The 12,653-nt window shown below is 54.2% G+C and overlaps 1 protein-coding gene across 7 annotated transcripts in view; it reads right to left on the bottom strand.

Moving 5' to 3' along the window:
• Positions 1–12,653, bottom strand: part of CACNA1E (calcium voltage-gated channel subunit alpha1 E) — a 110,525-nt gene that overhangs the window by 10,696 nt on the left and 87,176 nt on the right. For 4 of the 7 annotated variants that reach the window (XM_051624692.1, XM_051624696.1, XM_051624694.1 and 1 more), the window contains 11 exons: positions 12,195–12,332; positions 11,420–11,621; positions 11,057–11,221; positions 10,532–10,642; positions 9,693–9,776; positions 9,482–9,607; positions 8,763–8,828; positions 6,754–6,845; positions 6,213–6,378; positions 5,967–6,094; positions 3,645–3,741 (listed from right to left, as the gene is read on the bottom strand). In XM_051624692.1, coding sequence (XP_051480652.1) covers positions 3,645–3,741; positions 5,967–6,094; positions 6,213–6,378; positions 6,754–6,845; positions 8,763–8,828; positions 9,482–9,607; positions 9,693–9,776; positions 10,532–10,642; positions 11,057–11,221; positions 11,420–11,621; positions 12,195–12,332 — 1,375 coding nt within the window. The remainder of the gene's footprint in view (positions 1–3,644; positions 3,742–5,966; positions 6,095–6,212; positions 6,379–6,753; positions 6,846–8,762; positions 8,829–9,481; positions 9,608–9,692; positions 9,777–10,531; positions 10,643–11,056; positions 11,222–11,419; positions 11,622–12,194; positions 12,333–12,653) is intronic. The other 3 variants (XM_051624697.1, XM_051624691.1, XM_051624695.1) reach the window with 1 other exon arrangement.

Genomic DNA, 12,653 nt, shown 5'->3' with positions numbered 1-12,653 from the left:
CTCCGGAGCGGCTTCCCTCCCGGGTTTGGGGGCCTGGGTGTTGCTTGGTGTGGCCACCTAACCCATAGCCAGAAGGCTGTGTATCCCCAGCTCGTAAGGTCTATGCAATTGGGAGGCAGCATCTTGCATAGAAGGCAGTGGGCCAGGGTCACTTGTCAAAGGAAGATGCCCAGTTGCTTCCGTCTGGCTCGGCGGATGGACCGCTTCCCCCACCATGCACCAGTGCAAAAGGCATGCTGAATTGGCTGGAAAAAAAAAACAAAACTGGGAGGGAAAAGTTGTACATGCCATGCTCCCCGCCGCCCTGGCTCTCTCCCACATGCGGCTGCAAGTTCCACCAGGTTGGAGTTTAAAGAGTCTCAGCAGAGGCAGCTGTTTGGGCCTTCCAACATTGGGGTTCGTTTGGGTTTCCCAAGGGAGGCAGCTAGGACTGACCCCCCACCTCATGCTCCTCCACTCCGTGAGGACCTGCCCAGGGTTGCTGCAGCTACCAAGCACAGGCCAACCAATGGCACCTCAAACCCTCAGCCAGGTTGAGATATCTGGGCTGCTTCTCCCTCTTTCTGCCCTTCCAGGTGGCCTCTTGAGTAAATTTCAGCCTCAGAAGAGGCTCAGCCACCTCTTCTTCCCATTGTGCCAGGCTTCCATCCTGCACTGCATTGTTTGGGATGTTTAATGGGCAGGGGCCACCTCACAACAGTGAAGGCACCAACCTGGGAGGGTGCTGCTTCAGAGGAACCCTTCTCAGCCAGGGTGGCCTGGGAGAGCACACACTAGTGGAAATTGAAGCACTTCCCACGGGATCTTGGCCTCTTCCCTACCTTTCCACTGCTCAGAGCAGTGGGGAAAGGGGAGAAGAAGGCATCTCCTCTTCTTAGGGGGTACCACTGGTTTGGAAGCAGACTCCTGGCCATAGAGGGCCCCACCAAGATGAGTCCTGACATTTTAGATGTGGACTAGAGATGGTGATGACCTGCAACTGTTTGGTGTGCAGGCACAGACAGGCTTGGCAAACCATTCCCTTTGAGACCTGACACACCTGAACTGGTTAGAAAGAGGAGAGTGGTAACACTGGAGACTGTTAAATAGGAGGACCAAGAGGGAATACCCAGACCCAGAGGTCTGTAAGCAGTGTCTTGGCAAATGCCAAGATGTGCACTGACTCGAGGTGTCTGAAGGGGAGAAGATGACTTCAAAATTTTCACTCTTGAGAACTCTGTGCAAAAAAAAGAAGCAAGACCATGATCTCCCACCCACCCTTCCTGGCAGGGGGATCTCAGTGTGCCCAGCACACACCAGACACTGTCTTTCTCCTGAGATTCTCTGCACACCAAAGGAGGAACAGATACTCGTGAAAGGAAGAGTTTGCACCAGTAACCAAGAGGGACCACACTTAGCTGCTTCTCAGAGCAGAGATCTGCATGTGTTTTGAGCAGCAGAGCAGTGCCCAGAAGCCAGATCCTCACTGAGTGAAACATGGGAAGGCACATGGGATGACATCTATCTGAACAGGATGGATCCCAAGAGCTGGTCCCGGCATGAGCACATCCTTGATGGGAGAGCTGGCCACCTGTCCTGTATCTGGATGGAGATGTGCCCTGTGGCTAGGGCACAGGGTGACCTGTAAAACCACTGGGCAGCAATGGCTCAGTCCTGCTGCTCTGAGAGAACCCTGTGAGTGACAGAGGAAGAAATCTTGGGGACATCTGTCCTCCTGTGGTTAGGAAGCAAGTACTGTGCCATACCAGGCTGTTAGGAACAGAGCACCAGCGTACCAAGCGATGTGAGAGTAGATTCAGGAACAGATGCCCACAGGGACTGCTTCCATGCCGTGCTGCACCCCTGTGCAGCATCCTGAACTTGCCCAAGCACCATCTTGTCCAGAGCAGCCTGTCCACCACTCCATAAACACATTGGTGGTTGTCTTATTGCCTGGTACGACAGGGGTGTCACCAGGAAGGTGAAGCTGTGCACTGCGGATGTGCAGGACAGGCTCACCAAACTGAAAGTTGAGCAAGCTGGGTTGGCATTTTGGGATCTGAACCACGGTGGCAAGACCACATGGTTTTTCTTTCTTCTTCAGATGTCTTTTGGGAATTGTTTCGGAGCAGTAGGAATCCCTGAAAATCTCTCATGTCCTTGAAATGTCCCATGCACAGGGAGGAGCAGAACAAGGTAACACCAGGAAGAGATGGGCATGGTCTCTCTCACATGACAGCAGAAGCTGGTCTCTCTTTGCCTCCACCTCCTTAAGTTTATCCAGCTTCACTACTCTGTCCATCCCACTGGAGAAAGCCCGGACTGCTGCAGAGCATTACAGGTATCCTTCTGAGCACCAGGTGATCCAGCCTAGGAGATTAAGCCCTTGTCAGTGAAGCCCTGATGTCAACTGAGGATGACTAGAAATTCCTCCCAAAGGTGTCTTCTGTCAGCAGGGACCTGAGCAAGTGTCCTCAGCACAGCCACCATCCTTTGCCAGGGATGCAATAAAGAAGAGTGGAAAAACTGCAAGTAGTCCCTTCTTGAACAGATGAACCATCTGAGATCCTTCCAAGAAACCTCCTAGCCCTAACTACCTCTTCATAAATGAGATGACCAACCATCCGGGCCTTGCCTTGCTCGTTCTGCTTTACTTCTGGTGGTCTATTTCAAGATTTCAAATGTGTGCATCATCCCCATGACCAGCTGTGGAGGGTGACAGACCCATTCCAGAGATGCTGACTGGAAGAAGCATGTGGCGAGAAGGATGTGGTGGCTGCACCAAGGAACCCTCTTCCTCTGCAGAGCCACAGTCAAGGGCAGAGGGTGTCTGAGCTTCCCCTCTGCATCTCCTCAAATGCTGTGAGGAATGCAGAGGAAAGAGCAACCTCTGCAGTTCATCCTTTCGTGACACAGACACAGGTGCAGAACTTTGCTCAACTGTCACCCTCCAAAAAAAAGGTACAAGTCATAGAGACACGAGGAAGCCAAATCACTGCCATGGACTCACAGCCAGAAGCTTGGCTCAAGCAAAAGAGGATGTGTTGATCTCCAGAGATGTGCCCAGGTGCCACCACTGCCCAAGTAGGTCTGGCAAGCTATGGGCAAGACTAGCAAAGAGCCCTGCTCCCCAGAGACACAGTTGTGTGTCCTTCAAGTGCCACACTTGAGGAGGAGACTGTTGGTTACGGCACAACATCCCCCAGGGAGAGGGGTCACCCTGCTGTCCCCCCCAGTCCTCGCTCTCTAAAACCACAGCAAAGTCCCCAACATCCTCCTGCCTTTGCTCCCTCTCCCTTCCCCCCCCTCAGGAGTAAACCACACCTAAGCCCCCAAAATAACTCCTCCTCTCGCTTCGAGGAGCCAAGCAGGGACGGTGGCATTTGGGCCAGCAACCTTCAGGGGCTCTTGGGGGGGATGCAATTTATCAAAACTCCACCCCGGGAGGCTCTGAGGGGGCCCCCCCCAACCCCCCTTTGGCCCCACTCGTGCCTCCCCTCCAGGGGCACAGCTGCTGGCTCTGGGAGGCCGTGGACCTCTTTAAACTCGAAGGAAAGCAACGTCAGGGGGTTCCCTGGGGAGGCGCGGTGGCAGTGGAGCGGGGGGAAGGAGAGGTGGATGGTGCGTCCCGTGGCCAGGTGGTGGCTGAGGACTGGGAGGCAAACCTTGCACGCCACCCTGTAGGGGCAGTTCTCTCCTAGGCCCAGAGGAGGCGAGATCACCCGTACTAATTTGTACATATCCTTATACGAGATCCTGCCGCTGCAAAGGAAGCACAGGTGGGTTAATAGGACACTGAGAGGGGTGGAGGGGGAGGATGGAGAGCTAAACCGGGGGATGCTGGGGTCATCTGTGGGGCAGGACCCTCGGGGTGCGTGGCTCTTCTCCTTCTGGCTCTGTCAGACCCAGAGGAGGGAAAGATCTGAGTATCAGCTGCCTTTTCCACCGTCAGTCAAGCCCATCCCTTCTCACACATGACCCATCTTGACCCTGGAGAAGGATGGTTTTGGCAGTGAGCACCACTCCATCACCCTTCCTCACCGTGCCCCTGGCCACCGACACCCGGTGGGAGAGGACTGGGATTTTAGACAGGGTGAGCCTACAGCTTGGTTGGGTTCTAGCCACCACGAGCCCTTTTGATGGAGTTGTGTCCCATCGCACCACCTGAGAGCCTGCCCTCTCAAGGCCAACTCTCTGGTCCTCACAAGCTCCCAGGGAGGTTGGCAGCTGAGCCACTTGTATCTCCAATATCTGGGGAACCTGCGACAGGGAACGATAATGTGACCAGCTGGTGGCTGTGGCACTAGCACCTAGGTCTCTTGCAGTCCAGTCCTGTGCTCCGACCACCAGGCAACGCTCTGCCAAGGGTACACATTATTAGAAGCAAGCCCTCCCAAACACACACCCCTTCTTGCCCACAGCAGCACATCTCCCCAGCCCCGGGTGCAGTCCCCGCAGGATACAGCCCGTATCCCTCCTGCGCCGGCTGAAATCATGAAGCGGTTGAGGCGGGGAACTGGCAGGAGAGGGTGCAGGGGGTGTCAGATGCTGAGCTCCCCACTCCACTCCAGACCAGAGCCCTTTGGGAAGCAGGACCATGTGGGGTGGAAGTGCTGAGGTGCAGCGTGCTGCAGCCTCCTGGGCATCCTTAGACAAGCTTGGAGGGAAACCATGCGAGGAGGCAAAGAACAGCGTTACCGTCCTACCCAGCGCCTTTGCCTCCGGTTTCTCTTTGCTCTTCTCCCATCCATTCACCATCGCTGGCCAGAGCTAGCCCAACCATCTGGGCAAAACCCATCCCCGAGACCACCTGGCGTCGGGAGATCTCTCTTGTGAGACCTTCACATGACAGGGCCGGTGTCAGGATGCAGAACTGCTGCCCCACTCAGGTGGTGGCACCCATTTGGAGGTACTCACCCGTTCCTCACCCCGCAACTGGGGACAGGCGTGGGCCCAGCACCACCAGCTCCTGTGTATGTCCCCTAACCACTGGCTGCATGTCATTATGACAGAGCACAGCCTGCTCAGAAATCACTGGGGTGCACGGCCTCAGTAGGACAGCTCAGGCATGCTTTTACAGTGTCCTGGAGACCCAGGCCACCAGTGTGGGGGGGCGTGAGAGTGAATGAAGTGCCCAGTGTGAAGAAGTCCTTCCCAGTGTGAAGAAGTCCTTCCCAAAAGCCATGGGTGAGAAACCCCACACCACCCAGCTGGATGTTTCACTGCCCTCATCTCCTCTCCCTTCTCTAGTTGTCTATCAGGACATCTACTCACCTTTACTGACCTCCCTCATCGCTAACAAGCAAACCCATCTGTCCATGGGGACCTCGCGCAGCAAACAAGCGAGCTGGAGGAGGCCCCGTGGGGAAGAATCTGGCCAGCACTGAGCTGGGACAAGGTTGGACAGAAATGGTGGAGGAAACTAAGCCAGGAGCTGATGATATTAAGCATATAAAATATCTTGGGTGAAGGGTCTCCAAAAGGAGCATGTGTGGCTGCCAAGGGCTCTGGAGCCCATGCTCCTCGGCACAGTGGTGGTGGGTCATGGCTCTAAAGAGGGTTACCTATCAAACACACTCCCAACAAAGTTCTCCATAGGTGACTTGGCAGAAGCCCACAGAGCCCCAGCATCTTCCCATTGCTCAGCCCTGCTCTGATGGGGAGCAGTGGGTGCTGGGGACCAGGCAATGGAGGTGGTCCCAGGGCTGAGGCACCCAGCTGGTGCATGGGGACAGACAAGGAGGCTCAGAGGGACCTGCCTGCTGGCCAGGGAGGAGAGAAAGAGCAGGAACCTCCAGCACTCAGAGAAAACACCATGGCAAACTGTGAACATTCTCTCAGAGGCCTGTGCCACCAGGTGTTGTAGGAACCAGCTGTAAGAACCGTCGCAGGCACCACAGCCGCTTCACAACAGCAGAATTCAGAGATGCCTGCTTAAAAACCAGCTCTGAGAGTGTTGCTCAGGAGAGAAGGAGCTGGCTACATACCACGCTGCTCTGTCATACTCTGCCCAGATCCGGACAAACTCATCTAGATGGTGAGGTCCCAGGATGGAGGAATCCCGAGTCAGGTACTCAAAATTGTCCATGATGACCGCCACAAACAAGTTGAGCATCTAAGTGCAAGGGAAAGAGACCAAGAGAAAGGGAAGTAGGGGGAGAGGGAGCAGAGAGGATGGTGGGGATGCAGGCTGGGGGGGCTGATAAGAGGGCTCTCAGGGAGGAGGAACTCACCAGGAAAGAGCAGAAGAAAATGAAGGAGACGAAGTAAACGTAGGCCAGGTCGGTGCCGCAGCGCTCGTTCTCGTTCTGCCCGGACGTGGCTGTCGTGTCGGGCTCGCAGCCTTTGCCCTCCAGGCAGGACAGCATGATCTCCTGCCATGCCTCTCCCGTGGCACTCCTGCACCCAACACACCTCTGCTCAGCAGCTTGTGGTGGCACAGGATATCCCAAGGAGAAGCCTCCTGAGAAGCTGTGCAACACCCCCCCTGCCTGAATTAAGCCCACACAAGTGCAGCCATGCCAGGGTGCAGCTCCTGGCACATGGAGCCAGCTGGTCCCCCGCCAAATGGTCCAAAAAAGCTGGCAGACAGATATCTTTTTGGGGGCAAGATGGGGGTGGAGGGAAAAAGGGGGTTCCTGAGCTCCTGTGGCCATGTATTACCCAGCTGGTCCATAGGACCAAAAGCTGAGATGAAAGAACCTGCCCAACCCCAGCTCCTGGCAATACCTGCACCCCAAAGTGCTGCTGAAGGAGCTTGTGGTGGTTGTTTACCTGAAGAGGAGCATGAGGGAGCCCAGGAAGCTGCGGAAGTTGTTGTGCCGGTTGATGTGGCTTTCCTCATCTAGTTTGATGTTGCCAAAAACCTGCAGGAGGGAAAAGAAGGGCTCAGTTGTTCAGGTAAGAGAGCTTGGCAGCCCGGGAAGCAGCTGCACGTTCATCTTTGCTGCAGGGACTGACCCTGGTCCATCACCCTCAGCATAACCAGCCCCCAAAGCTGTCGACATCTACCCTCTCTGTGCGATTGATCCCCCGTGGAAAAGCATCCCAAGCCAGCACACCAAGGAGCTGTGCTGAGCAGCCATGGGGAAAGGGGACTCTCCTCTCCTCAGCAGGGATCTGAGGTGGGTGGCAAAGGTTGTGAGAGGCTGAGCTGCCATGGAAACAGAAGCATGGAAGACCTGGGATCAACCGCGTCTGATTGTTCCATGTCCAGCCCTCTGCTGCAGCATCTGAGCACCACAGGGCAGCTGGTGATCCTGAGCATTCTAGGGGGGACAAAGATGAGTCACCCCACCCTGGGTGGGTGCTGGGTCCTGCTCCTGGAAAATTCTGGGAGCTCTTCCCTTGGTGAGGAAACGGTCTGTGATGCCAGGGATGGGCAGAGCAAGGAGGGTGGAGAAAGGCTCAGAGAAGGAGGGGCAGACCAACTGCTGACCCACCACTAACAGTGAGACACCTGGGGCCACTGTCCCCAGAGGCAAAAGAGGCAACAAAGCCCCAGACATGGACAATAATCCTAACAATGACCCACAGCCAAGGCCGTGTAGGACATAACAAATACTCAAATAGGAAAAAATGGGCTGTTATTACTGTTAAATATTTATTCCACTTTCCATGAACCTAAAAATACCACAGAGTATTTTTTTTTTCCCCCCTGTACAGGTTTTTTGGAGTGTGTAATTGTAGAATATTTTCTGCCTCCAGCTATTTTGTTCAAATAACGCCCACAGACTTTACTGCTCAGGGATTTGTTCACAACGGTGTTAAAAAAAAGGAAATAAATTAAAAAATAAATCAAATACTACCACACAGCAGGGAGAGGGAGAGAGAGAGGGGGGGGCTGAGTCAGATGGTGGCTGTTCAGTGTGGAGAACACCTGGATGTGTAGGACAGAGCAGCCAAAAGCAGCCACATGACTCTTGGGGAGGGAGAGAGGGGGTGGAAGAGACTAAGCAGCAGGGCTGCCAAGCACTCGAGCCACCATGGTGCTGCTGCTCCCCCCAAATCTGCCTGTCCTGGGTGATGGCATCAGGTGCTACAGCAGCTCACTCATCGGGAAGCTCCAGATCCTGAACACACATTGCTGGAGATGCTTTGTCAAATCCTCAGCGTGGGGTTTAGTCACTGCAGAACCGAGCCCACCCCGCGGCACGTGTGGAGCTGAGGGTTTGAGCTCACATGCTGCTCATTTACCAGCTGGAGCCTGGAAAACTCACATCTTCTCATGCTCTACAGGCTTCCCATCATCTGGTAAGTCATTGCAGATCCCTAAGAGTGAGATCCCAAGCAGGCCAAACCTCTGCAAAGGGCTGAGGTGGATGGTGGGCTGCAGGGATCACCACTGTGATGCAACCCTTCAGCAAAGGCAGAAGGCTGCTCCCCAGGTCCCTCAGGCATGGACTCGGTCTCAGGGAGTTGCTAGGGAGCTGGAGATGGGGGGTCATTTCTAAAACTGAAATGCCCATGAAACAAAGAGGTGAAAATTTGAAAGCAGCCACCACACAGGATAACCAGCTGAGTCCCCAAGGCCATATCTCCAAGGGAACAAAGCTGGGAGGGCAGCTGTGGAGCTGAACTGAACAAGCCTGTGGCAATTCCCTGAGGGCAGGTGGCTCTGCAGCTCCCAAACAAGTTGTTCCACCCTCAGGACCTTCCAGGACACCATGTCAGAGTGAAGCAATAGCAGGCAGGCACAAGGCTGGCTGCTGTGCATGATGCTGGATGTGCTGGTCCAGCCTGTCCATGCGAGAGGGACCCTGCATCCCAATCCCTGTGCTCACCTGCATCCCAATGATTGCGTAGATGAAGAAAAGCATGGCAATCAAGAGGCAGACATAGGGGAGGGCCTGCAAGAGAAGTAGACAAGTCGTCTCCTTTAGCACAAGTCCAGCTTCAGAGGACAACAAGAAGCACAGGGAGCAGGTAAGCTGTGCCAGTCCTGTTGGAGAGAGTCCAGAGGAGGAGGCCACAGAGACCATCAGAGGGCTGGAGCACGTCTCCTATGGAGACAGACTGAAAGAGTTGGGGTTTTTCAGCCTAGAGAAGAGAAGGCTCTGGGGAGACCTTAGAGCTCCTTCCAGTACCCGGAGGGGCTACAGGAAAGCTGGGGAAGGACCTTTTACATGGGCAGGGAGTGATAGGATGAGGGGGAAACAGTTTTAAGCAGTAAGAGGGGAGATTTAGACTAGATATTGGAAGAAATTCTTTCCTGTGAGGATGGTGAGACACTGGAAGAGATTGCCTAGAGGAGTTGTGGCTGCCCCATCCCTGGAAGTGTTCAAGGCCAGGTTGGATGGGGCTTGGAGCAACCTGGTCTGGTGGGTGGTGTCCCTGCTCATGGCACAGGGGTTGGAACTAGATGATCTTTAAGGTCCCTTCCAACCCAAACTATTCTATGACTCATCTCTCCTAAGAGGCAACAAGTCAGCAAGACCTTGGGACCAGAACAGCCTGCCTTTGGGACTAGCACCCCAGCACCATGGCCAGAGAGGAGACTCACCTTGAAGGACTGCACGAACGTCCAGAGCAGGATGCGGATGGTGTAACCCTGGCGCAGGAGCTTGATGAGCCGAGCAGCCCGGAAAAGCTTCAGGAAGCTCATGTTGAAGCTGCTGGTGTTGACCAGCTGGGAGGAGATGAGAGGGTCAGAGGGAGGTGGGAGTCCCCCACCCTGCAGTGGCTCATCCCACTGCTCCCAGCCCCTGCTTCACCTTGGTGTCCGTCAGGATAATCTCTGTAATGCTGCCAATGACAGTGATGAAGTCAAAGATGTTCCAGGTGTCCCGGAAATAGTTCTGCAAAAGGCAGGAGAGAGGGAACACGGATATGAGCTGAGGGATGGCAGGTCTGAAGGGTGCTGGGCCACAGGCCAAGGCTGCTCATGGGCAACAGTGGCAGAGACCTTGCTGCCCATTTGTATGCGGCCACGGTCTGGAGCATCATCCTATGTCTGAGACAGTGGCAGATCTGAGTGTGTCTGCAATGAGCAGCTTCTCCTGGGAGATGACTCACACATCCAGCAGGCCCCCTTGGTGGATGGGAGTGGGAAAAGAAGCCACAGCAAGCCCTGGTCATCAGGCTGCAAGGACTCATCCTGCTGACCCTCACAATTCAAATCTTAAATGAGCAGCTGGAGGCTTGAGGACTGGGAATTAAGCAGGAAGTTCTCACTGCTGGTCAGGTCTGGTCAACAGCCCAAGGACAGCAATGCACCAGCATCTCCTGGCTCCCGGGAACAAGGGACTGCAGCCACCAGCATGATCACATTTGGCTTTAGCAGAACAACTGCACAGCATACACGTGGTCCAGGCAGCAAATACCACAGAAACAAGGCAAAAAGAAAAGCAACTGTGTGGCTTCCCCCACCAGCACCCAGCAGTGGGAAGTTTACTGAGAAGCAAAAGCAATGACTCCAACATAAAAGCACCTCTCAGACTGGGACCCAAAATAAACAGCAACCATCTCACATTATTAACACCTTCCCTCTGTGATCTGCATGCTGCCAAAGTCCAAATTAACACCCCCATCAAGAACAGGAGCAGCCACTCACCAAGAAGCCAAAAGCAATGATCTTGAGGACGCACTCCAAGGAGAACACCATGGTGAAGGCGATGTTCAGGTACTTCAGGGCCAGCTCATAGGTGTATGGAGCTGAGTAGTACTGATGAAGAGAGAGATATCACTAGCCAGGAGGGGGCCTGTAAGCTTCTAGGCTGCCAGCTGTCCCAGGGAAGACCTGCCATGGCCCATGCTCCTTGCCCTGGGTGTCTTCAAGACCATCTCCTTTCCCTCTCCATCTCTCTCCCCGGACAGCTGCCACTACCTCCAAGAACGAAGCACAGAGCAAATCCAGATCTGTCTGCAGATCCAGATCATTTGGGTCACCTATTTTAGGGAAGATCTTGCCTCCAGTTTGGGGCATGTGGTGTTTCGCCTGACGTTGCCAGGGGAATACATGCTCAGACTGCCTCAAAACATCTCCTGGAAATAACCCAAATACTCTCTGGTCCCATCCTGACCGATCCTCCTTCTCCCCACGACCCCAGGCAGAACAGGCTCACACTGACCAGCTTACCTTCATCATCAGCACCACGGTGTTCAATGCTATCATGGCCATGATGGTGTACTCGAAGGATGGGGAGACCACAAAGTGCCAGACACGGTACTGGAAGGTGTGTCTGTTCTGGGGCATGTATCGTGTGAGGGGCTTGGCACTGATGGCAAAGTCAATACAGGCTCTCTGGAAAACAACAACATGCTTCAGACCCTGGCCCATGGTAACATGAGGGACTGTTGTTGTCATACTTCTTTCCTTCTTGGCTGGACAGGCGAGGTGGCTCATGGGTTTCTCATACCTTTTCAAAACCTAGGGAGCTCCAAGCTCCCAAACGGAAGAAAAGCCATGACAACATCCTCTCTCACCCTCCCCAAACCATACCTCGTTCTTCTCCAGACTGCACTCCTCCATCATTTTGTCTCCTTGCTCTTGGAACGTAATGATGATGAGAGCCACGAAAATGTTGACGAAGAAGAAAGGGAAGACCACAAAGTAGACAACATAAAAAATTGACATCTCCATGCGGTTGCTGCGGCTGGGCCCACGGTCCTCCTCAGTCACATCCACTGAATGCTGCAGCACCCTGTGGGGCAGACAGGTGGAGAAAAGCAACCAGAGATATGCCCATCAGGACAGCCAGCATGCAGCACTTCTCAGGGGACCCACAGCTCTGTCTGTCCACGCTTGTGACAATCATACTATAAAGCTCTGTCTTAATCTGCTTTACAAGGATGACTCTTCTAAGTGGCTACAGCCTGTTTTATGGTGTTTTGCCTGCACCCCTGGTGGGAAATGGATTTTCCTGTGCTCTACAAACAGAGAAAAAAAATTCCTCAAGCTCACACAATCAGGGAGAGAGGTCTTGTCCTCCTGTCACCTCTAAAATGGACTTAAAATATAGTTCGGGGCCACACAGAAGAAGGGATTATCCATCATATCCATCCCTAAGGAAGAAGCTAACCCCAGTCATGGTCCCAGCCTCATACAGGGGCTAAAAGTTCTTTTGTCCTTCATCATTTCTCATTCTTCCTCTCCCACTCCCTGCCCAGCAGCTCCTCTCCCAGCCCTTCCTGGGTGCAGCCAGTTATTAATGTCACTGCCCCAGTGGGGATCTGCTCACCTCCATCTGAGGGGGCAGACAGAGCAGAATACTCACTGGGGCCAACCCTCGCCGGTGGAGACTGTGAACAGGGTGAGCAAAGCCCAGATGATATTGTCGTAGTGAAACTCGTGGCGTTTCCATTCCCGGCACTTCACCTCCATCTTGTTCTTCTCGTGGTCCACGTAGTTCCCTCTGCAAAGTTGGGAGAGAGAGGTGACCTTGCTTTTTATGCTGCCAGACTGTGAGATGGTGGGCTTTAAGCCCTGGGAACAACGTGGTTGTGTGGTGGTGGGGGAGACACCTCTCCTCCCGCAAGGCTGGGGGGAGAAATGGGGAGAGGCTGGGTAAGAAATCGGGAGGAAGAGCGAAGAGCAGAAGGGGAGAGAGAAGGAGGAAAGGACAGCAGCAAAATATGGGGCTCTGCATCCTGCACCCCATGCGAGGGTACACAGTGCTGTCACAGCTAGGGGGACAGAGCTCAGCCCATGCCATCCACCCCAAAAAACTATGTCC

Source organism: Apus apus, chromosome 7, assembly GCF_020740795.1.
Source record: "Apus apus isolate bApuApu2 chromosome 7, bApuApu2.pri.cur, whole genome shotgun sequence".
Taxonomy (NCBI): domain Eukaryota; kingdom Metazoa; phylum Chordata; class Aves; order Apodiformes; family Apodidae; genus Apus; species Apus apus.
The sequence above is the reverse complement of the archived record's forward strand: the minus strand, read 5'-3'. Positions and strand labels throughout refer to the sequence as shown.